The sequence below is a fragment of the Cetorhinus maximus genome, chromosome 1, assembly GCF_964194155.1.
Source record: "Cetorhinus maximus chromosome 1, sCetMax3.hap1.1, whole genome shotgun sequence".
Lineage (NCBI taxonomy): Eukaryota > Metazoa > Chordata > Chondrichthyes > Lamniformes > Cetorhinidae > Cetorhinus > Cetorhinus maximus.
The window spans coordinates 171,885,974-171,908,504 of record NC_135879.1 but is presented as its reverse complement, the minus strand read 5'-3'; the positions used below and the strand labels follow the sequence as shown (position 1 = coordinate 171,908,504).

At 42.5% G+C, this 22,531-nt stretch overlaps 1 protein-coding gene across 2 annotated transcripts in view; it reads left to right on the top strand.

Annotated features, from left to right (window-relative positions):
- The first annotated feature begins 1,169 nt into the window (after positions 1–1,169).
- The window catches only part of LOC144685460 (integrin alpha-2-like), a 171,291-nt gene continuing 149,929 nt past the window's right edge, over positions 1,170–22,531 (top strand). For both annotated transcript variants that reach the window (XM_078549998.1, XM_078549990.1), the window contains exon 1: positions 1,170–1,373. In XM_078549998.1, the coding sequence (XP_078406124.1) occupies positions 1,307–1,373 (67 nt within the window). In that variant the 5' untranslated portion in view covers positions 1,170–1,306. The remainder of the gene's footprint in view (positions 1,374–22,531) is intronic.

Below are 22,531 nucleotides of genomic sequence, written 5' to 3'. Positions count from 1 at the left end.
GTGCAGTGGGGTTGCTATTCATGACCTATCTACACCCATGCAGATTGGGGTGGAGGCCATGCAATTTTCATGTACCAACTTCATTTGCATAATTGTAGCATTGGCCCAAAGCAGTTTCAGCACCGCATCCTCTTCGTCTGAGCTGCTTGTGGGCCCTCCACATAGCAGGGAGAACTGGCCAAGGTCCGGGAGAGGGGGTACTCTGCCTCTGGTACACCTGTCAGGCAGAACTCCCTGGAGTTAGGATGCCATATCCAGGAGCTCCGCCAAATGAGGTACAGCAGCCGGGTTGGCCAGCCCCCCTTCAGCATTGGGAGGGAGTGGAGCAGGCTGGACATTTGGGGCATGGGGCTGCTGGGGTGTTCGGACATCGGGAAGGGGTGGGGGGTTCGGACATTTGACGGGGGGCTGGGAAGATTGGAATTTCAGGGGGGTGTGGGCTGGACATGGGAGGAACTGGGGGGTTCGGGTGAGGAGTCCTTTGGGGGTTGGGGAATCCCATGGGGGGGTCAGCAGGTGGGGAATACCGTGGTGGGATGGGTGGGTAGTTAGTCAGGGGTGGAGGAGTTCCCTGTGGTGTCGGGGCTGTGGGGAGAGCCCTGTGTGCGGATCGGCCTGGGTTTTTACTATAGTTACCCAGAAGTTAGAAGAGGTTTTAATTCTTCTAACACTTTTCTGGTATTGGTATAACCCTGGCGGAACCATATGAAGTTTGCGATTTAAACCGCATTTTCAGATGGTTCCCAGCGCAATTGTCCAGAGGAAGTGTGCATTTCTGAGCAATTGCCATGCAAACCCTTACCTGGGAACTTCCCAGAGGGATTCCCCAGCGCATCTTTGGGGTACCCCTCAAATCAGACACTGGGGAGTTCGGAGGTTAGGGCCCAATATAATCACAAAATTGCTCCTTATCAATTGAGAGAACTAACAGCCAAGACCCACAGGGAACCATTAACCAAACTGTGGTTTCCACAAAGTTATTCTTTTCTGTGAAGGACACCAGCAGCCACAGAAAGCTGGTAGTTCCTAAAGGGAGGAGTTACAATAACAGCAGGCAATGCTTGCTTCTCTGCTTTAATGGATGGAAACGTTTCCTGTGCCTGCAGGCGTCATTGCTTTACTTTTGGAAGGTGTGGCTCTGACTAAGGAAATAGCGTCACAGTCATATAATAAACACCGACTTAGTCAAGACAGAAGCTATTTAACAGAGACAAAGTGTGAGAGTAGCTGGGAACAACAATTAGAAAGAGTGCAAGTGATTATTCTGAAAGTTTGTGCTGGAGGCAGAGAAACAACTTGAATTTGAATGAACTCAAAGCCAGCTATGGGCTCCAACAGACAAGGAATTATTTCCTTTTTACTCCTTATCCAAGGTAGGAATATCATGAGCCTTAGCCTGTGTTCATTTTTCTCAAAGATTTGGGTTTTGGAACTAATTGTGAGAGAGTATTTTGAGAGTTGCTTCATTGTTTTAACTAAAGAATTTGTGTATATTCTGCATTAAATAGAATAACTCTGATTGTTAAATCCTGTACCTGCTAATGTGTTCACTTTATCTCAGTTCAAACCTCCACTGTGCATGGATTTTTTATTTATGCGCAGAAAGTGTTCCTCATTATAACACTGTTGAGAAGAATATGTCTGTGTGTAATACTATTACCTGTGAATCAGCTTCAGTGTTTGCTCATAACTTCAGTACTGTACTGGTAAAAGTGAGTAAAATTCTTAAAAGTAAGTGACCACATGTCAGGTTTTAAAAATATCTTTAATCATGTGGATGTTAAAGTTCAGCCGCTCTAGACTGGTAGTCTGTAAGTAGAGGTATTCCTAAAATAAAAGACCAGTCGACCAGAGAATGAAGTGTTGTGAAAAGCTGATATCAATTGTTTTTGGTAACATTTAAATCATCTTGTAAATTCCATCAGAATGAATTGGTAGCACAGAGTTCGTAGATGGATACATGTTTTATTTTGGCTCCTCTGCTGATTTCTTTCAAGGTTCACAAATGATAAGCACAGCACATGGAAGTGAAAATAAAAAGCCAGGGAAACTAAGAGACAACAATCCTATCGCTTTTTTGTGGAATTGTCTCTCAGTGTGAAATTTTCTGCATGCTTAGAATATCGATAATAATTTTTAAATTCTCTACTTTTAAAAAATATTCTATACTGCATGTGTACAATTGTACAGTCATGTACTGCAACCTAATCCCGCAAGTTGAACAGTCCTTTTGAATTTGTTAACTCAACCTGAATTAATAGGAGGCACACAGGGTATGACAAAGTCACTGGCTTATAGCTCAAAGTCATGTTTGTTCATGTTTCAAATAGGCGTGTTACTAGAAGTTTCAATGATTTGTTTGCCTTCAGGCAACCTGAATATATTTTTTGTGATAAGGTGCTATGGCACAGTTATACTTTGAGTTTGAGTTGTACAGTGACTATGAAACAGGAATCTGTTGTAACCCACATAGTTGGACTAATAACTCAGAGAACATGGCCAGGATTTTACCAATCCGCTGGAAAAGGACTGGGAGCCGGAAGGATTGATAAAATAGTGGCAGAAGGAGTTGGGAGAGAAGCCCAACATCTTTCTGCTGCCACTGGATATTCCCTAAAGCAGGAACAGCAGCTGCTCGGCCACCCGCCAACTGGAAGCCGATGGCAAATTAATCTCATTAACTGACCCATTAACTGTCATTTTACAACCCCATTGGCATTCTATTGGCATCTGAATGGCCCCCTGCTGCATGGGGAGACCATCAGGTACATCAAGACCACCCAGTGGCTTCCCGGGGTGGGGGGAACTTTCATTCTGGAGGCTCCACGATCCATGGAGGAGCCCCCGAGCAGCAGTGATCACACCTGCAGCTCCAATGCCACTGTTGGAGGGTTTGCTCCTCTGATTACCAGGACTTGCCTGCCAGCTGGCCCCTGCACAATGAAAATATCTCTTACCCACCCCTTGAGGGTGCTTCAACATGGCAGCACCCCCCCCCCCACCCCTTCTCTCTGCAGCCTTGGCAGTAGCCACCTTTAAATGTGGCACTGCCAAGGTTGCCAAGCTGCTAGCTGCCTGATTTCAGATTGAGGCCTGGCAAATTCTGGCCAGCTCTGAGGCTGAACCAGACATCAGCTAGGTTCTAGGAGAGGGAAGTGGTGGAGGGGAGCCAGCCCTGGCCAGCAGCATCCGCCAGCACTTTCTTGGAGCCAGGAAGAACAGTTCTGGTCTTCTTGGTTCCAGTTGAAATGTAACTATTAAAAGGTTTGCTGGCTATTTCTTGAGTGACCTCCAGCTATCACTTTGAAGACTGCAGGTGAGGCTGCTTAACATTCAGCACAACTAGGCAGAACTTGCAAATTACAAGCTCCGCCCATCTGTACACAATTTTGAACTGGAGTCCTGGAGTTTGGACCCTGACTTGTACATGCCAATAGGATTTTCTGGACACCTTAGAAGAACTCAATCCCAATATGGGCCCAGCTTTATTGCAGGGCAGCTCGGGCACAGGAGACTGCCACCTGAAATTTGCACAACTGGTTACATCTGAAAACTGAACAAAGGTTAAGTTAAATTTCTCCCTCATTTTTTTCACATGTGCTTTTCAGGGAAGCCTGCCCTTTCACATCATCTCCATTCTCCCCAACCACCCCACACAGGCCTCTCCACTATCCTATCTCTGAGGGGCTGTATATGCCCTGTATAATGCAAACTTGCAGCAGACTCCCTGCAGTGCCGCTCTTCCATTTAAATTGACTCATCATAAACTTTCTGGTACAAAACCCAACCATAGTTCACTTAGTCTGTTGGGAAAGAAGCTGCCAGAACTTTACAAGTGTATATTTTGAAAGATAAGCAACATGTAATCTGAACTGGTGTGTGAGTTTATAGTTCTTAATGTTTATTCCACTGTTCAAGGAAACAATGAATTTCTTGTGCTGTCATTTCTGAACATCCCCCATTCATACCGGCAAGCATCTAAACTTCTGTAAATGCACAATAGTCATTTATCAATGTTCCCTGTCTGTTAGGATAAAGTTTCCTTTGTCACCCTTGGGTTATTATCTTGAATGTGGATGATTACAGACTCACTGTCTTACAGAAATAGTCTTAAGAAAGTGACATTAGGAAAGGGAATCAAACAAAGAGCGTTTATTGTTTGCTGTTCCACTGCAAAAGAAGGCATTCTTTTCTGTCGTCATTAATGATCGATTGATCAAAAGCAGAGTGCAGTGCAGTAGCATTGTAAAACAAATTCCAGCACTGCTTTCTTTGCACTTAATAAATTGTGACAATCCTGATCATTTGGTGTTTGAAGGCTGTGAATTTTTTCCGTGCAGACTAATCATTAGTATTTAGTAATTGTGTTTGTAGGGTAATGTTCAATGACTTCATCCCACCCATTGCTGACTGTCAATGGAATACACCAGCCGTGTAGGAGGACTCCAGCTAATTGTTAGCTGGATTGCTCAATGGAATGTCTGATGGAGGCACAATGTCTCAACGGAAAATCCAAGCTCTCTCATCGCACGTTTGTCATATTATATCTTCACTGATCGAGCACATAAGAGCAGTGACCTGGTAGACGTAGTGAAACCCATTATTCTCTCATCTGACAGAGCCTAAGGAAGAAGGGTTATAATAGGATAAGTAGAAAGATTCAAATTTGAAGAACATTGGAAGAAAATGCTCCAGATATACATAGACTGAGGGAAAGGAATTGCATTTGTATGAATTTCACAACCTCAAAATGTACCAGAGTACTTTACAACCAATTAACTGCTTTTGAAGTGTAGTTACTGTTGTAATTATTGGGAAGACTGAAGCCATTGTCTTTGCTCCCCGCCACAAGCTCAGTTCCCGAGGCATCAACTCCATCCCCTCCCTGGCCAATGCCAAACTAGACTGTTCGCAAGCTTGGTATCCTAGCTGATTCCGAGATGATTTCTGACCCTATATCTGTTCCATCACAAAGGCTGCCTACTTTTATCTCCATAACATTGCCTTCCTCCTCCAGCCCTATGGCTCTCCAAGATGTTTGAGCTCCTCCAATTCTGGCCTTTTGTACATATGCATCCATGCTTTCAGCTGCCTGGGCCCTAAGCTGTGGAATTCCCTCCATAAACTGCACTTCACATTCTTTTCCTGGTCTAACATCTCCTTCTGTAGCTCAGTATCAAATCTAATTTCATAATTGTCCTGTGAGGAGTTTTGTAATGTTAAAGGCACTATAATAATGCAAGTTGTTGAAATGTAGAAAATGAGGTAGACAATTTGCATAAAACAATGTCCTACCAGCAGCAATGTGGTAATGACAAGATAATCTGTTATTTAGTGAGGATGGTTGAGGGACAAATATTGGCTAGGACACTGGGGAGAAATCCCACGCACTATGAAATAGTGGCATGGATTTTTTATGTCCACCTGAGAGGGAAGATAAAGACTTAGTTTGACATCTCATCTGACAGCACCTCTGACAGTGCAGCACACCCCCAGTAATCCACTTAAGGTTCAGTCTACATTCTGGGCCAAACCTTCTGGTCTCCTGATCGTCGGAGACTGGAACATACGACTGAGATACGCGTTTGGAGCCTGTGAAAGTCCTGAAGCACAAACTTACATGGAAATTGCCCAGGAGGTTTCAACTTCTGATGGGCAATGCCCCTGCTCCCCAGGACCCTCTGCAAATATCTCCAGTTCTGAGTTAGAGTCGGAGACGTTGGACAGTTCCATGGTACTTACCCAGATTAAAACCTAGTCTAACATCTGGGTAGCTACACAACTGACCCCACCTCTGTTCCCCCAGCTAGCCACCGACCACCCCCTCAACCGCCCAACCACTCTTGTGACCCTAACCCGACTGCCCACCAACCTCCCCTACCCATTTACCCACCTCATCCACTTACCCACCGTACTCATCCATTCATCCATTCACTAATATTCAGATTGGACCTTTAAGCATACCATACAGCAGCTTGTGCCATAAAAAGTGAGTGTTTCTCCTCACTGATCCTCTTCGGGGGTCTCTACGTGGGTTCCTGCACTGAGCGAGTTCTTCAAGAATCGGCATGGGAAGTCAGGCCCTTTTAAATCTAACCAGGTTTTCTGATGATCAGCATCGAATACAGCAGCTCTGATGCTGATTGGAAGATTTGAGTCTGTGTTCAAGTTTCTGGAGTGAGGATTTGAATCTATGGCCTTCTGAATCAGAGGCAAGAGTACTACCCACTGCGCCCCAGCTGACAGATGTTACCTAATAGGTAATTATTCAATTTTTTTAGCTTTGCAGTTTTATTTAAAGGAGCTGAGTGCTTTATTATTTTAAGCTTAAACCTATAACATTTCAAAGACTTATTTAATCTCCATAACGTGCCGGCAATGGTATGTTACTGTTCTATTGAAGGAACCAGTTTGAAATTGACTTGGCATGGGGATGGGAACCAGAATGTAACATTAGAAAGGAAAAGCAAGAGCACAAAGTGCTGGGAGACACTGATAGCTCTAGAGTAAAAAATAGCAGGGAATTAAGTGGGTAAATAATGTTGGTGAGCTGCAGGTGCAGATGGACGTGAGGAAATATAGTGTTGTCAATAAGAGAGGTTTTGCTAAAAAAAAAAGGGCAGGACTAAGTCCTAAATATTCCTGGATACAAGGTGCTAAGGAAAGGTGAAGGGGCAGAAGTACTGAATAGTCAGATTTTTTAAATATTGTCTTGAGAATGTGAACATCATTAGCAAGGCTGGCATTTATTGCCCATCCCTAATTGCCCTTGAGAAGGTGGTGATGAGCCACTTTCTTGAACTACTGCAGACCATGTGGTGCAGATACACCTACAGTGCTTTTTTCTGTAGCAGTTTCGATACAATTGTGTGGCTTGCTGGACCATTTCAGAAGAAGGTTAAAAGTCAACCACATTGCTGTAGATTTGGAGTGACATGTAAGCCAGCGCAGGTACGGATGGCAGATATCCTCCCCTGAAGGGCATTCATGAACCAAATTTATGAAAATCTGGCAGTTTAATAAGATAAGAATCTTATTCCAGGTTTATCAATTAATTGAACTTAAATTCTCAAGCTATCGTGACAGTGTTTGAACTCACATCTCCAGATCATTAATCCAGGCCTCAGAATAACAGTCTAGCTTTATTACCACAGTGCTACCATCCTGCTGATTGAGCAAAGGTGTCCTAGAGTTCAATACAGAACCCCGTTAAAGCTAAGAAACAATAGGGGTACCTTTGCATGACTGAGTTTGTTCTGCAGGCTGCCAGCTAATGGGAAAATATAGGGAGGAACAAATTTGCAAACTTGGCAGTGTTAAAAGGTATATATATAAATGCAAGGAATATAGCAAACAAAACCAATGAGCTGAGGGCGCAGATTGACACATGGCAACATGATATTGTTGCTATAACAGAAACTTGGTTTGAAGAAGGGCAAAATTGGCAGCTCAACATCCCTGAATATGGAGCTTTCAGTCAGGATAAAGAGGGGGATAAAAAAGGTGAGGACGTAGCGTTATTGGTTAAGGAATCAATAACAGCTGTAAGGAAGGATGTTATACTAAATGAATCATCAAATGAGGCCATATGGGTTGAGCTCAGAAATAAAAAAAGGGGCAGCCACACTGGTACTATAGACCTCCAAATAGTGAGAGGAAGATGTGTAGGCAAATTCCTGAGTGCAAAAACAATAGGCAATAATAGTTGGGGACTTCAACTACCCTGACTATCAACTGGAATACGAACAATATGAAAGGCACAGAGGGCACAAAATTCTTGAACTGCATTCAAGAGAACTTTTTAAACCAGCCTGTAATAAGCCCAACGAAAGGGAGGGCAACTCTAGATTTAGTCTTAGGAAATGAAGCTGAGCTAGTGGATCAAGTAGCAGTGGGTGACCATTTTGGAGCTAATGACCATAATACATTTAGATTTAGCATCATTATGGAAAAGGAGAAAGAAAGAACAGGAGTAAAAGTTCTAAATTTGGGGAAGACAAATTTTACGAAACTGAGAAGCAATCTGGTGAAAGTGGACATATTACAGCTTCTTGAAGGTGTATCAGTGACAAATCAGTGGGAGGCATTCAAAAGCGAGATTCTACATGCACAGAGTAGACATGTCCCAACAAAGAAAAAGGGTGGGACTGCCAAATCAAGAACCCCTTGGTTATCCAGAAGCTTACAAGGTAAGTTAAAGCAGAAAAAGAAAACCTATGACAGTCAAAAAGACTTAATATTGTAGAAAGCCAAGAGGAGTATAGAAAGTACAGGGGTAAAGTAAAAAAGGAAATTAGGAAAGAAAAGACAGAATATGAAAAAATATTGGCAGGTAAAATCAACGAAAACCCAAAGATGTTTTGTCAGTACATTAAGAGCAAGAGGATAACTGAGGAAAGGGTAGGGCCTATCAGGGACATACAAGGCAACCTATGCATGGATGCAGAATATGTGGGCAGAGTTCTGAATGAGTACTTTGTCTCTGTCTTCACAAGGGAGAGGGATGATGCAGACATTCTAATTAAAGAGAAGGAATGTGAAATATTAGATACAATAAGCATGGTGAGTGAGGAAGTACTGGAACGTTAAAGGTAGTTAAATCACCAGGGCCGGAAGGATTGTATCACAGGCTGTTACGGGAAGCCAGGGACGAAATAGCGGATGCTCTGGGGATCATTTCCCAATCCTCACTAGACACAAATGAGGTACCAGAAGATTGGAGGTCTGTGAACGTTGTACCATTATTTAAAAAGGGTGCAAAGGATAGGCCAAATAGTTAAAGGCCAGTCAATCTGACTTTGGTGGTGGCCAACTTATTAGAATCAATTCTGAGAGACAGGGTAAACTGTCACTTAGAAAGAAATGGATTAATCAGGGATAGTCAGCATGGTTTTGTTCGGGAAGGTCACGTCTTACTAATTTAATTGATTTTTTTGAGGAAATAACAAGTAGGATTGATGAGGGTCGTTCAGTGGATGTTTCTACATGGATTTTAGTAAGGCATTTGACAAGGCCCCACATGGCAGACTGGTCAGAAAAGTAAAAGCCTATGGGACACAGGGGAATGTGGCAAGTTGGATCCAAAAGCTTCAGAGGCAGGAAACAAAGGGTAATGGATGATCAATGTTTTTGTCTGGAATGTGGTTTCTAGTAGTGTTCCACAGGGCACAGTGTTGGGACTCTTGTGGTTTGTTGTATATATTAATGATTTGGGCTTAAATGTGATAGGGCATGATTGGGAAAGTTGCACGTGACACAACTTGTCTGTGCAGTTGATTGTAAAGAGGCTGGCTGTCAACTCCAGAATGATAACAATGGTTTGGTTGAGTGGGCAGAAAAGTGGCAAATGGAATTCAATCCAGAGAAGTGTGGGGTAATGCATCTGGGGGAGGCAAACAAAGCAAGGGAATACTCAATAAACGGGAGGGTATTAAGAGGGGTAGAGGAAGTGAGAGACCTTGGAGTGCATGTCCACAGGGCCCTGAAGGTGGCAGGACAGGTGGATAAGGTGGTAAAGAAAGCATAGGGAATGCTTTCCTTTTATTGGATGAGGTATAGAACACAAAAGCAGGAATGTAATGCTGAAATTGTATAAAACGCTGGTTAGGCCACAGCTGGAATTTTGTGTACAGTTCTGTTCACCACTTCACAGGAAGTACATAATTGCTCTGGAGAGTGCAGAGGAGATTTGCAAGAATGTTGCCAGGGCTAGAAAATTGCAGCCACGAGGAATAGGCTGGAGTTGTTTTGCTTGGAACAGAGGAGGCTGAGGGGTGGCCCGATTGAGGTGTACAAAACTATGAGGGACCTATATACAGTAGATAGGAAAGACCTGTTTCCCCTAGTGGAGGGTTCAGTTACTAGACAGCACACATTTAAGGTGATTGGTAGCAGGCTTAGAGGGGACTTCAAGAAAAACTTCTTCACCCAGAGGGCAGTCGGTGTGTGCAATTCGCTGCCTGGTTTGGTGGTGGAGGCAAAAACCTTAAATTCATTTAAAAGGTACCTGGATCAGCACCTGAAGTGCTATAACAAGCAAAGCTATGGACCAGCTGCTGGAAGGTAGGAGTAGAGTGAATTTTTTATTTTTTATTTTTTGGTCACCACAGGCACAATGGGCTGAATGGTCTCATTCTGTGCCGTGACTTTTCTATGGTTCTATTGTTCTAATTATAGAGTTGTCATAATGGAGGACTTTAATCATCTAATTTAGATGGGGAGAGTAATAGTGTAAAGGGTGGAGAGGGGGAAGAGTTTCTGAAGTTTGTTCAGGAAAATTTTCTAGATCTGAATGTTCTCAGCCCAATGAGGAAGGAGGCATTGCTGGATCTGGCTCTGGGGAATGGGTTGGGTCAAGTGGATCAAGTGTAAAAGAGAAACATTTAAGAGACAGTGATCATCACATTATAAGGTTTAAATTGGCTATGGAAAGGACAAGAAGCAATCCAGAGTAAAAATTACTAATTGGGGAGGGCCAATTTCAATGTGGTGAGAGCAGATCTGGCTCAGCTAAATTGGAATCAAATATTTATACACAAATGGTAATGGAACAATGGCTGTCTTTAAAGGAGAGATGATTTGGGTGCAGTCATTCCCATGAAGGGGAAAAGCAGAACAAAGAAACCCAGAGCTTCCTGGATGATGAAATAGATAGAGATTAGGATGAAGAAGGCAGCTGATTCATATGACTGATGTCAGGTTGATAACACAAGTGAAAACCAGGCTAAGTATACAGAGTTCAGAGGGAAAATAAAAAAACTAATAAGAGAAGCAAAGGGAGAGTATAAGGAGACAAAGGCAGCTAACATAAAAGGGAATTCAAAAGTCTCCAATAGGCATATAAATAGTAAAAGGGCAATAAAAGGTGGGCTGGTGCCGATTAGGGATCAAAAAGGGTATTTATGAATGGAGGCTGAGGGCATGGCTGAGGTACTAATGAACACTTTACATCTGTCTTTACCAAGGAAGAAAGTGCTGTTAAAGTCTTGCTGAAAAGAGGAGGTAGTTGAGACAATGGATAGGCTAAAAATTGAGAAAGAGGAGGTATCAGAAAGGCTGGCTACATTTAAAGTTAATATGTCACCAGGGTCAAAAGAATTGCATCCAAGAATACTGAAGGAAGTGAGAGTGCAAATTGCAGAGGTATTGGCCATAATTTCTCAATCCTCCTTAAATGCAGGGGTGGTGCAATAGGACTGGAGAATTGCAAATATTACACCCTTGTTCAAAAGAAAGTGTAAGGATAAAGCCTGCAACTACAGGTCAGTCAATTTAACCTTGGCGGGGGAAAAGCTTCTAGAAACGATAATCCGGGACAAAATTAATAGTCACTTGGATGAATGTTGATTAATTAAGGAAAGCCAGCACAGGTTTGTTAAAGGGAACCTATGTCTAATTAACGTGATTGAGTTTTTGGAAAAAGTAACAGACAGGGTTGATGAAGGCAATAGGGTTGATGTGGTGTACACAGACTTCAAAAGACATTTGATAAAGTGCCACTTAATGGGCTTGTCGGCAAAGGTAATGACCATAGAATAAAATGGGCAGTGGCAGCATGGATACAACGTTTTCTGAGTGACAGGAAACTGAGAGTAGTGGTGAAAGGCTGTTTTTTAGACTGGAGAAAGGTATACAGTGTGGTTCCTTGGGGATCGGTACTAGGATCACTGCTTTTTGTGATAAATGACAATGAAAATTAAAGGATTCTCATAAAAACCCAACTGGTTTACTAATATTCAGGGAAGGCACCCATCATCTCTAACCAGTCTGCTCTCTACATTGCTCAATCGGTAACTTACAAAATCCTCCCCACATCCCTACCTCTAAAGCCGCCTCATCTGACCTGATAAAATTCCACCCAATGTTTCAGATCGATGACCTTCCATCAGATGGTCCTTTCACCACAGAAGCTGCCTGACTTGCTGCATTTTTACAGCATTTTTTTTATATTTCAGTTTTCTAGTATGTGCAGTATTTTACTTCTGTTGGAGATAGAGGAAGGAGATTTGACTGACAAAATTGACCACTATTAGTTGCTGTACCATTTGTTACAGTTTTAATTGATAAAATTAGCAACTTTGCTTATAAGTAACAAAGTATTTGCTCTAACTGTATGTCTAAAGTTTAGTTCCACGCCCAATGTCGATGATTAGTGGAGAATTGTGTGTTGCAGCTTCCACCATTTCAATTAAGGTTAGTCTTTGTTGGTCTCACTAGTAACTCCTACTGGAATTCACATTTCCATGGTTACCATATCCAGCTTGCAAGCCAAGCACAAGCTGAATTCCAAGTAGTACGTTGCCTGCAGTTACATTGCAGCATGTGTGAGAGGCATGATCTTCTGATAATCCTCAGTCAAATGTAAATAAAACAACAGTTCATCAGCAAATGGTTCCAAAGTCTAACAAATCAAATCCAACTCAAAAAGTGACTTTTAATTAAATTAAACTAAAGAGTTCCAGATGTCTTAAGCATTATAATTATCTCTGAATTAGTTATAATAACATGTTTTAAATTTTGTTTAATGTTAAATAATTGAAGTTATAAAATTTAAGTAATAATCACTTATTGGTTTCATTTTGATTCCATGACCTTGTAGGTTTTAAAATCATTTGTGAAAGACTATTATTTTATTCACATCTCCCTGAGAAGTTTGTTATAAAAACAAGTACATCAACATGACATCAGTATTATAAAGAAATTATTAGTCCTGCAAGCTATATTACAAACTCTAGAATTAACTGTGCCTCACTGGTAGGCTCTTTTCTCAATTAAAAGATAATGGATTCAAGCTGAACTTCAGAATATGATTAAATGGTCTAGGTTGATTCTCCAGTGGAGTGACTGAGAGATCACTGTAGAGGTGCTGTTCTTCAGTTAAGATGTTAAACTGCAATTCCATTTTCCAGTTCTGACTGATGTAAAATATACCCAATAGTACAATTTGATCAGGGAAGGTGTTCCAGTGTCCTGGACATCGTATATCCCTCCAGGACCAGCTTCAAAAACAAATGGACTAGCAATTCCTTCCATTTAATGTTTGTAGATCCTGTAGCTAACTGCTCTGTTTGTTTATAAATACAGTGAGGAACTTCCAAAAAAATAATTAATTAGTTGTAAAGCATGTCAAGCTGTGCTGAAGATGTGAAATACATGTCCGTTACTTGTCTAAACTTTTGAAATAAAAACAATCTCATATAAACTTAGTATCTGATGAATGTATTTTGTCAGAAATGAAAATCAGGAGCAAATAGTTTGCTTTCTGCATTGGGATATTGGATTATCTATTGGATTAGTTTTAGCCTTGGGATAAGTTATTCTCCTTATAATTTATTGTACTATGTATAAGTGGCAGCTGTATTTTAGATCTATTATTTGTGGAGCATGTCATGTCATGACTGGCAGACGTGTTGCAGCTGAACCATCAAGAATTACAGTACATTGAAAGCCAAACTTCTTGTAATGACTAGTTCCAGACGGACTCGAAGAAAGCTTAAGGAGGTAGTCCATCTTAGCCTTTTATTGTCGCAAATTCTTTCAACTTTTCACTAGATTAGTTAAGATTGTTTTTAAAACTGGTAAAATTAGAGACATAGGGTCCTTTACAGCACAGAATGAGGCCATTTGACCCATTGAGTCTTTGCTGGCTCTCCACAGAGCAATCCAGTCAGTACCATTCCCCATCTCTCCCTCTAGCCCTTCAAGTTATTTCGTTCAAGTGCCCATAAAAATTTCCCTTTGTAATCATTGATCATCTCTGCTTCCATTCTCCTTGTGGGAAGTGAGCTCTATGTCATTACCACTTGCTGCATAAAAGAAGTTCTTCCTCATATGTCCCCTGCTATCCCTTGCCCAAAACCTTAATTCTGTGTCTCCTAGTTCTTGTCAGATAATGGGAACATTTTTCCCTTTGCCAACCTCATCCAAACCTGCCATAATCTTGTGCACCTCTATTAAATCTCCCCTCAGCCTCCTTTGCTCCCTAAAAAAAATCATAGAATTATCAGGCCCAATGCCAGTGATATAAAGCTATAGCTGTGAAGAGAGTCTAAAGACACTGGCCGGGATTTTCCGTGCCCACCGGGTCGGGCATGTTCAGTGGCATGAGCGGACAATATGGTGTGATCGGTTTCACGACGTCCTGAAACCAGTTTGTGATTGTCCGCTCAGCCCACTAATGGCAGGCCGCTTTTCCTGCCATCAGATGTCGGGAACTTCATTGTAATACATCAGCATACCATTACAAGGCCAGCTCGCCAGACTCATCCCGCCCCCCACTGGATCATCTGCCCATGTCGGTGGGAAAACACGCCGACAGGTTTCACAACAGCACATGAGCAACATGCACCTGGCGGGCTGCACTTCGTTGGGACTTCAACCTTGCCTCAGGTAGTACACGCAGTCATCAGCGCCAGGCTTCACAGGCAGCACCACATCACTTTTAGGGGGGCTCACGGGCAGGTCTCTACCTACCAGATCAGCCATATGTGGGTGGCTTTTCAATGGCTGCAGGATAAGTTCCTGCTTGGCGAAGGGGGAGAAGTGGCCTCAGGCAAAGAAAAAAGTCTGCAGGACAAGGGCTGTACTGTGGAAGGAGGGTATCCCAGGATATGTGTGGGGGGCACATGTTGATCTGTGCAATTGGCCTCAAGATAGTGATGCCTGAAGAGGCAGTCTCCAGAGGAGATGAGGCTAGATGGACATGTGAGGGTGTGTGTGTGAGAATGGGTGGTGATATCCCTTGAGCTGGCATTGAGTGAGATGCCAGTGAATGTGTGATGGGCTTGAGTGTGTGAGTTTGGAGTGATGAGATGGTTGCCTTACCCTGGCGGCACGGGTGAGATCATTCATTCTCTATCTTCATTGGATGGCCAACCTCTTCTTTGCTGCCTTGACACTGACCACTGTTGCCATCGCCTACCAAGCCAGAGTGGTAATGTAACTGCCCCTTCTGCAGTCAGATAGAGGTAGAGGACATCACAGCAGGCCTCCAGTGCGCCCAAAAGGCGCTTAAGGGCTGCTGCCTTTAGAGGTCATTTCTTCTTTGCTGCAGTCCTGGGCTGGAAGCACTGAGCGTGACTGTACTTTAAATGTGGTGCCTGGCGTGATGATGCAGTGAGGTGATGGCATGGTGGGTGAATGAGAGCCCGCGCGCCATATAAACGGCATATTTCCTGGGAATGCATAAGCAATGCGGCAGTTTTGGGACGATATGGCATGAAATGCCGCCAACGCGGCCAATGGGTGAAATGTCATTTCACACACCTGTTACCACACCTAGTGCAAATCTGGGACAATTCCGCCCACTGGAACTATTTCCAATGGAGCAGAGGATAAGGAAGATTAATGAATAGGGAAAGACTATTTATTCTGATTGGGCAATCAACAATGAGAGGTCACCAATTTAAGTGATCAATACAGTCCAGAATTTCCTTGATATGCTTCACACTGCTACTGATCTTTAAAATAAGTGTTGTGTTCATTGCTGGACTCTTGGGGATATACGGTTTCCTAAGTATGCTCATTCACATAAGCATTTGTGTGAAAAGTAGTGCAAAAATGCTGCAGTCAGCTAAACCAGTGGAAAACTTTACTCCAGCTTTGTATCAGTAATTTTTGATCACGCTTGGACTGAATTATGAACATTCAGGTGCCATCTGTGCCCAGAATACAGCAAGGAGCGACAAACCCAAGGAGAAGAATTTGTAACTTTGCCCATCCAGACTGCCAAACCCTCCAGGAAATGCCGACATGGCTGTACCAAAGTTTCCTCACTGAAAGAATTTCCTACGCCATATCCCAGCACCACTAATGCACTAGAAATGGTGAGGAAATTCATTTCTTGAGAGAGAGGAGAGTAATAGGAGAAATTTCTTCACATAGAGAGTTGGAGCACGGAATTATTTGTCACAAGTTTCTGAGGCAGGATCCAATGCCAACATTTCCAGAAACCTGGATAAACATTCAAAGCTGAAGAAGATGTAGGCTCATGGAAAGTGAGTAGGGAATGGATTTGCTTTGTGTTGTTCTAGCAAAGAGCTAACACAGACATAATGGGCTCCTTCTGAGCTATAGAGTTGGTTTATTTAAAAGGTTTTAATGGGGAAGGGATTATATCCAATGGTAGGATCACTCCTGGACCTTATGCCACATTTACCTTATAGTGCTGTTGATGACTTTATCCCCCGATTTGGTAACATCAAAATGTAGATCATACATTGCTGCCTTCATTGGAGATGTTAGGAGATAGGCTTGACCAGCATCTCCTGCAACAGCATATAAGCATTGCCATGTAAAGACCAGAATATTTTACTGCTGCCACGAATTTTCTGGCCCCGTTGGTGTTGGTTGTCATTACGGTTGGGGGGGTTGCAATATGGCGAGAAGGCCAAAAATCGGTTTCACGCCACAGTGAAACCAGTTTGGAATCATCCGCTCCACCCGTCAATAGCAGACCACATTTCCCACCACTGTACATCAGGAATCTAATTTCAATACTTTACTATCTCATTATAAGCCCTGCCCGCTGGAATCATCCCCCCACACTGGATCATCAGAGCACCTTGGTGTGATTGCACGCCGACATGTTTCACAACTATACATAAGCGACATGCACCTGGTAAGCTGCACTTCGCTCAGGACTTTGAGGTTTGTTTGTCTACCTTGCTTCAGGCAGCACTCGGAGTTGTTAGTGCCAGGCTTTGCAGGCAGCACCACATCACTTTTAAGGGGGCTCATGGGCAGTTCTCTACCTACCAGACCAGCCATAAGGCAGGGTGGCTTTTCAATGGCTGCAGGGCTAGGGCTTGCTTGGGGAAGGGGGAAAGTGGCCTCAGGCACGGGAAGAGTCTGCAGGGTGAGGGCTGCACTGGGGAATGTGGTGTATCCCAGGATGTGTGTGGGGTCACATGTCGACCTGTGCAAGTGGCCTCAAGGTGGTAAGGGCTAAGGAGGCAGTCTCCAGAGGAGATGAGGCCAGGAGATGTGAGGGTGTGAATGAGAGAATGAGTGGTGATGTCCTTTGAACTGGCAGTGAGTCAGATGCCAGTGAATGTGTGATGGCCTTGTGAGTGTGTAAGTTTGGAGTGATGAGATGGTTGCCTTACCCTGGTGGCAGGGATGAGATCATTCATCCGTTTTCTGCACCAGATTGGCACTGACCATTGCTGCCACCGCTTCCCAAATCGGAGTGGTGAGACTGATGGGCCTCCACAGCGTCCAAAAAGCATCCCAAGGATGTGTCACAGAATCAGGGGGCTGCACTCTTCTTGGCTTTTGGGGCCATGTCTTACCGGAGCAGTCCTGGGCTTCAAGCATTGAGAGGTGTGCACGTCTGCTGCAGTTTAAATATGGTGCCCTCCGTGAGCAAGTGGCGAGATAATGGCATGGCGGGCAAATCAGGATCACCCGCGAGCAAGATGGCGTGTTTCCTGTGGCTGCATAATTAATGAGGCTGGAACGGGATGATACAGCGCGAAAACCCACCATTACAGCCAGCTGGTAAAATGACTTTTTTCTGACCCGCTGCCGCACTTCGTGCATATCTGGGACAATTCCACCCTGAGTCATTCAGGTCACTCTTATATACCACAAGATCATAGGAATCATAAGAAATAGGAGTAGGAATAGGCCATTCAGCCCCTCGAGCCTACTCCGCCATTCAATATGATCATGCTGACCTGATTGTGAGCATAACTCCACTTTCCTCCCAGCCCTTCACTCCCTTGTAGATCAAAAATCAACAAAGCAACATTCAGTGGAGAAAATGCAACAGCAAAGGAAAAAAATAACAAAATTTCAATTTAAAATCAGCTGCGTACATGCAAGGTTTTATAAATTTTATGGGCTGAAATGGACCACAGCATGCTGTTCACCTTGTATATTGCTACCTCACAGTGTTTAAATGTGGTGAGGTACTAATCAAGTCAAACCCTATGCAGTGTGGTAACTAAAATGTGCACTTTATTAAAAGCTGATTTAGCTTTTTAATCCCTCTGTTGCTGAAGTACTAAATATAGAGTATAAACACAAGCACAAACCAGTTGAGCTGAATGGCTTCTTTCGCTACTGTGTATACTAAGTTAATGTATGTAATATGTAAGAGCAAACTCTGCATGCTGTCACTGAGTGTGAGGCGATGGCATAGTGGTATTGTCACTGGACTAGTAATCTAGAGACCCAGGATAATTTCCTGGTTTGAATCCAGCCACAGCAAGTGGTGGAATTTAAATTCAATAAAAAGCTGGAATTAAGAGTCTAATGATAAAACCACTGTCAATTGTTGTAAAAACCCATCTGGTTCACTAATGTCCTTGAGGAAATCTGCTGTCCTTACCCTGGCCTGGCCTACATGTGACTCCAGACCCACAGCAATGTGGTTGACAATGCCCTCTAAACAAGCAATAAATGCTGGTCTAGCCAGCAGGATGCCCACATCCTGTAAATGAATTTTTTAAAAAGGAGGGATTCTACCAGCAAGCTGCATTGATATCACAGTTTTGCCACCTTCATCAATGTGTGGAGCATAGACCAGTTGGGCTGAATGGCCTGTTTTTGTGCTACACACACTACATAATTCCATGTTACTCCATCTTCCATGCAATTCAAACAGCCACCTCACCCCACTGTTTGTCCTTGGCAAAGCACCGCCAGCAGTAAATATAAACAGTTACAGCTGTCAGTAGTGGGCACAACAAGGCAGCATTTGTTTTTCTAGGCACAAGCTGGATTAACTGTACTTCCAGTCTTCCAGAACTCATATTCTTGACCCATGCCCATCCTCACAGCAATCATAAAAGCATTGCATCTGGAGATAAAGAATAATGATTATAGCTTCAACAACCACGTGTACATACATTGTTGCTTCTTGTCCTCTGGAATTTGGAGACAGTTCCAGACAAACAGAAGCCGAGATAAACAAATACTCGTTTTTGAAATAGCTTTCTGTATTATAACCGATAACAGGCATCAGCCACAATTTTTATTCTTGACCAAATTATTTGTCCTCCTGCCGGTAAGGTCATATGGCACTCAAAATAGTGGAAAGATTGCAATCTTGCTCATCCTTGCAAAAGTGCTTCTGCTCTATAGATAGAATACTAATAGAATAGAAAAGTGTACTAATTAGGGGAATTATATCAGGGTGAGGGAGTACTGACTGGGATGTCCCAGGGCTCTGTCTGCTTTTGCTTTAGTTGTGTCAGAATCACAGACTAATATCCATATTCCACTGATAATTAGATGGGTAGCACTAGCTAAACCAGGCATGATCTACTGAAATGGCAGTCTTTATAATGAAACTTATAAATGGAAATAATCTAAAGACGGATCTTGAAAACTTCCTCTGATGAGGCTGTGACTATTTCCTATGGCAGCTTGTATCTACATGTTAGGGTTACGATTATTTCTAATTTACGGAAATGACTTGAATTCATAATTTCAATGCAAAGTGCCATACTTGCAGATGGTACTGAAGTTCTATGGGTGGTGTCATTGGAGGATGCAGCTCAGAAATTATAGGATGAGTCAAACAAAATATCTAAGTTGGCCAAATAATTTATTGCAGGCAAGTGCTAAGTACTGCACATAGGAAGAAAACCAAAGCACAAACACACAAATTGCACTAAAATAGCTAAGGATGAAGCTGAAAGAGACCTTTCTGTTTTAGGAATCTTAGTAGACTCAATGCTTAGTAGACTCTGGGAGATTGGAGATACTGCTAATCCACCTTTTCCCAGAAAAACAAACGCAGCCTTGCTGTACCCACAACTGACAGCTGTAACAGTTTATATTTGCTGCTGGTGGTACTTTGTCAAGGACAAACAGTGGGGAAAGATATATCTTGAGGTGGCAGTCTATGGCACTGTTCTACCTGCCCTACCAATGCATGCAGCAATAAGCAAAACCAGTAGGATATTGTTTTATGATGCTGTGTGTGCCTGCATGCCATTGTAATGTAAAGGTGCTTGGCCCTGCCCACGGTATGATGTATACAGTCACATGGTAATGGACTGAGAGAACAATCTAGGGACAATACGCTGGGAGCAGCCTACCTGCATGGAACGGCACCATGCATGACAGTAACCTAAGATCTGTGAATAGTTAAAGATTAAATACACATGTCTCAAGATCTCACCACTGAGACATTTAAAGATCCCATATTACAACATGGTTAGCAGCATTAGTCGCTTCCAAAAGATATCACATCAGCAGTGACATGAAAGGTGGCATTTTAAATGATGAAACCAGAACAGTATCCCAAGGTATGAAAAACTAAAAAAGCTGAAGCCAGACTAGAGAGACATGCACTTACGAAGAAAACTTGAAGAAACAGTTGAAGAAGCTTCGCTACAGACTTAGAAGTTGAGCAATCCACCAGAGTGGATGGAAATCCAGTGCAAAGCCCTTGCGTGATGCAGGGTAAAAAGGAAAAAACCTGGTCAGATCACAAAGATGGGTGTGCACAACTATAGAAATTGGAAGACCCCTGAGTGATGCAGAGAAAAAAAACTGCTCAGATCACAAGATGGATGAGCAACACTACAAAAATTGCAAGACCTTGAGTGATGCAGAGTCAAAGGTCCTAGTTTGTTCACAAAACGGTGAGCAAGAATTATAAACACAGAAGTTGTACTTACCTTATAGAATAGGTGGCAGTCCCACAGCTTCAGCATATCCACAGAGAAGCTGGAAGACAGCTGCAAGTTTAAAAAAAACATTAAAAAAGGGAAATACAGCACACAGAAAGAAGTGCTGCAGCTTTAAGTTTTTTTTAAAAAGTGAGCCAATTGCGGGACATCCAAAAAAGAGGAGAAAAGTCCCTGCAGAGTAAAAGAAAAAAAGAGAAAGAATCACCCAGAAAAAACATGCTGTTTTTTTGAAGTTTTAAAAAAGGAGACCCACGATCTCCAGGGAGCCCACCAAAACTTGAAAAAAGTGCAGGAAACTCAACAAAGAAAGCCGACAGCTGCAGGCAACCTGAAGTGAAAAAAATGGTCACTGCACTGACTGTCTTAAAGGGGAAATGACATTTAAATCTGTAACTACAAGAAAAAAATAAATGACCATGCACAGAAGATTAGAAGAACCTGACACATTTTGGATAAGGAAATGGCTACATCTGACACAAGAGTGGTCTAGCCCACGCCCAATAAAATGTCAAAAGCAACAAAGGACCCCAGAGAGAGGGCAACTCCCAATAAAGTGCCAAGGGCAACAAGAGATCCCGAGGGTGGGGCAATAAAAGACCCCAGTGCAAATGAGCCAAAGGATCCCAGAGTGAGGGAGACAAAAGACCCCAGAGCAAGGGAGATAATATTCAAGTAAACCACAAGATGGTGCCGCCCATGTCAGTACAATGAAATGCACTGGCCGAAGAGTTTAGAGCAGAAGAAAGAAATGGTGACACAGTACCCAAACTGCAACAGCAGATAGCAGCATGGAGTGTGTAGATGAATGGGAATGGAGGAAAGCTATCTGAGGTAACTAAAAAGAAGCAAAACATGCAAAAAGTAAATGAAGCTGTTCTACGGGAAAATGTTTGCATCAGAGCTGAACTGGAAGATTTGAAGCACAAGAATCAAGCTGAGTAAACAAAACAATGCACTGAAGCCCAGAGTGAGTTGGCAAGAGGTCAACAAGAAAATAAACAGTTGAAAGAACAGTTGATTGTCCTTCAACATCAATGCAAAAGAAATGTGTGACCCTTGAACATGAAGAAATGAAGACTGTCTTAGACAGCAGATTGGAAGCACAGCAGAAGAAACTCGAGGAGGTTTTGTTGAATTACAGGAAAACTCAAGATGAAGCAATTGAACCTCACAAAGAAAAGGAAAACCTGTTGACAGACCTTCACATGCTACAAGCATGGAACAGCACCATGCATGACAGTAACCAGGGATCTGTAAGTAGTTAAAGATTAACAATAAATAGTTCATGTTTAAATATACATGTCTCAAGATCTCATCTTTGAGATATCTAAAGAATCCATATTACAAGAAATTTTAAACAAAATAGGGAATTATAAGTCAGAGGGAGCCATTATCAAACTACAGTGCTCTGATCAAACTACAACTTGAACACTGTATTCAGTTCTGGTCAAGGCTGAAGCGAGATATTTGAGCACTGAGAGCAGGGAGAAAAGAGGCATGAGGGCTGATCTCTGTGTCAGGTTAATGATACATTTCAATGGAATGTGCAGGAACAAAGTTAATAAAGTATTTCTGTGAAGACAATCTAGTTGTAACATGTACTGCATGCAGTGAAGTGACTAACAAGCTTACTTCACCAAACTCACACAGCAGATTTCTTGTGCAAATGAAGCTTAAAAATCTCCATCTGCAATATGTATAATTAGAGAAAATAACCTGTAAATATAGATTACTTGACATTCTATATTGGTCATCATGACTATTAAATGCTATGTACCAGGAGTAAATTGGCAGCCAAATTGGAAATATAATAAGGACAATAATTCCAACTCTCTTTAATTGCATTCTATCACTGTTATTTTTTTCCTGCTATACATCTTATC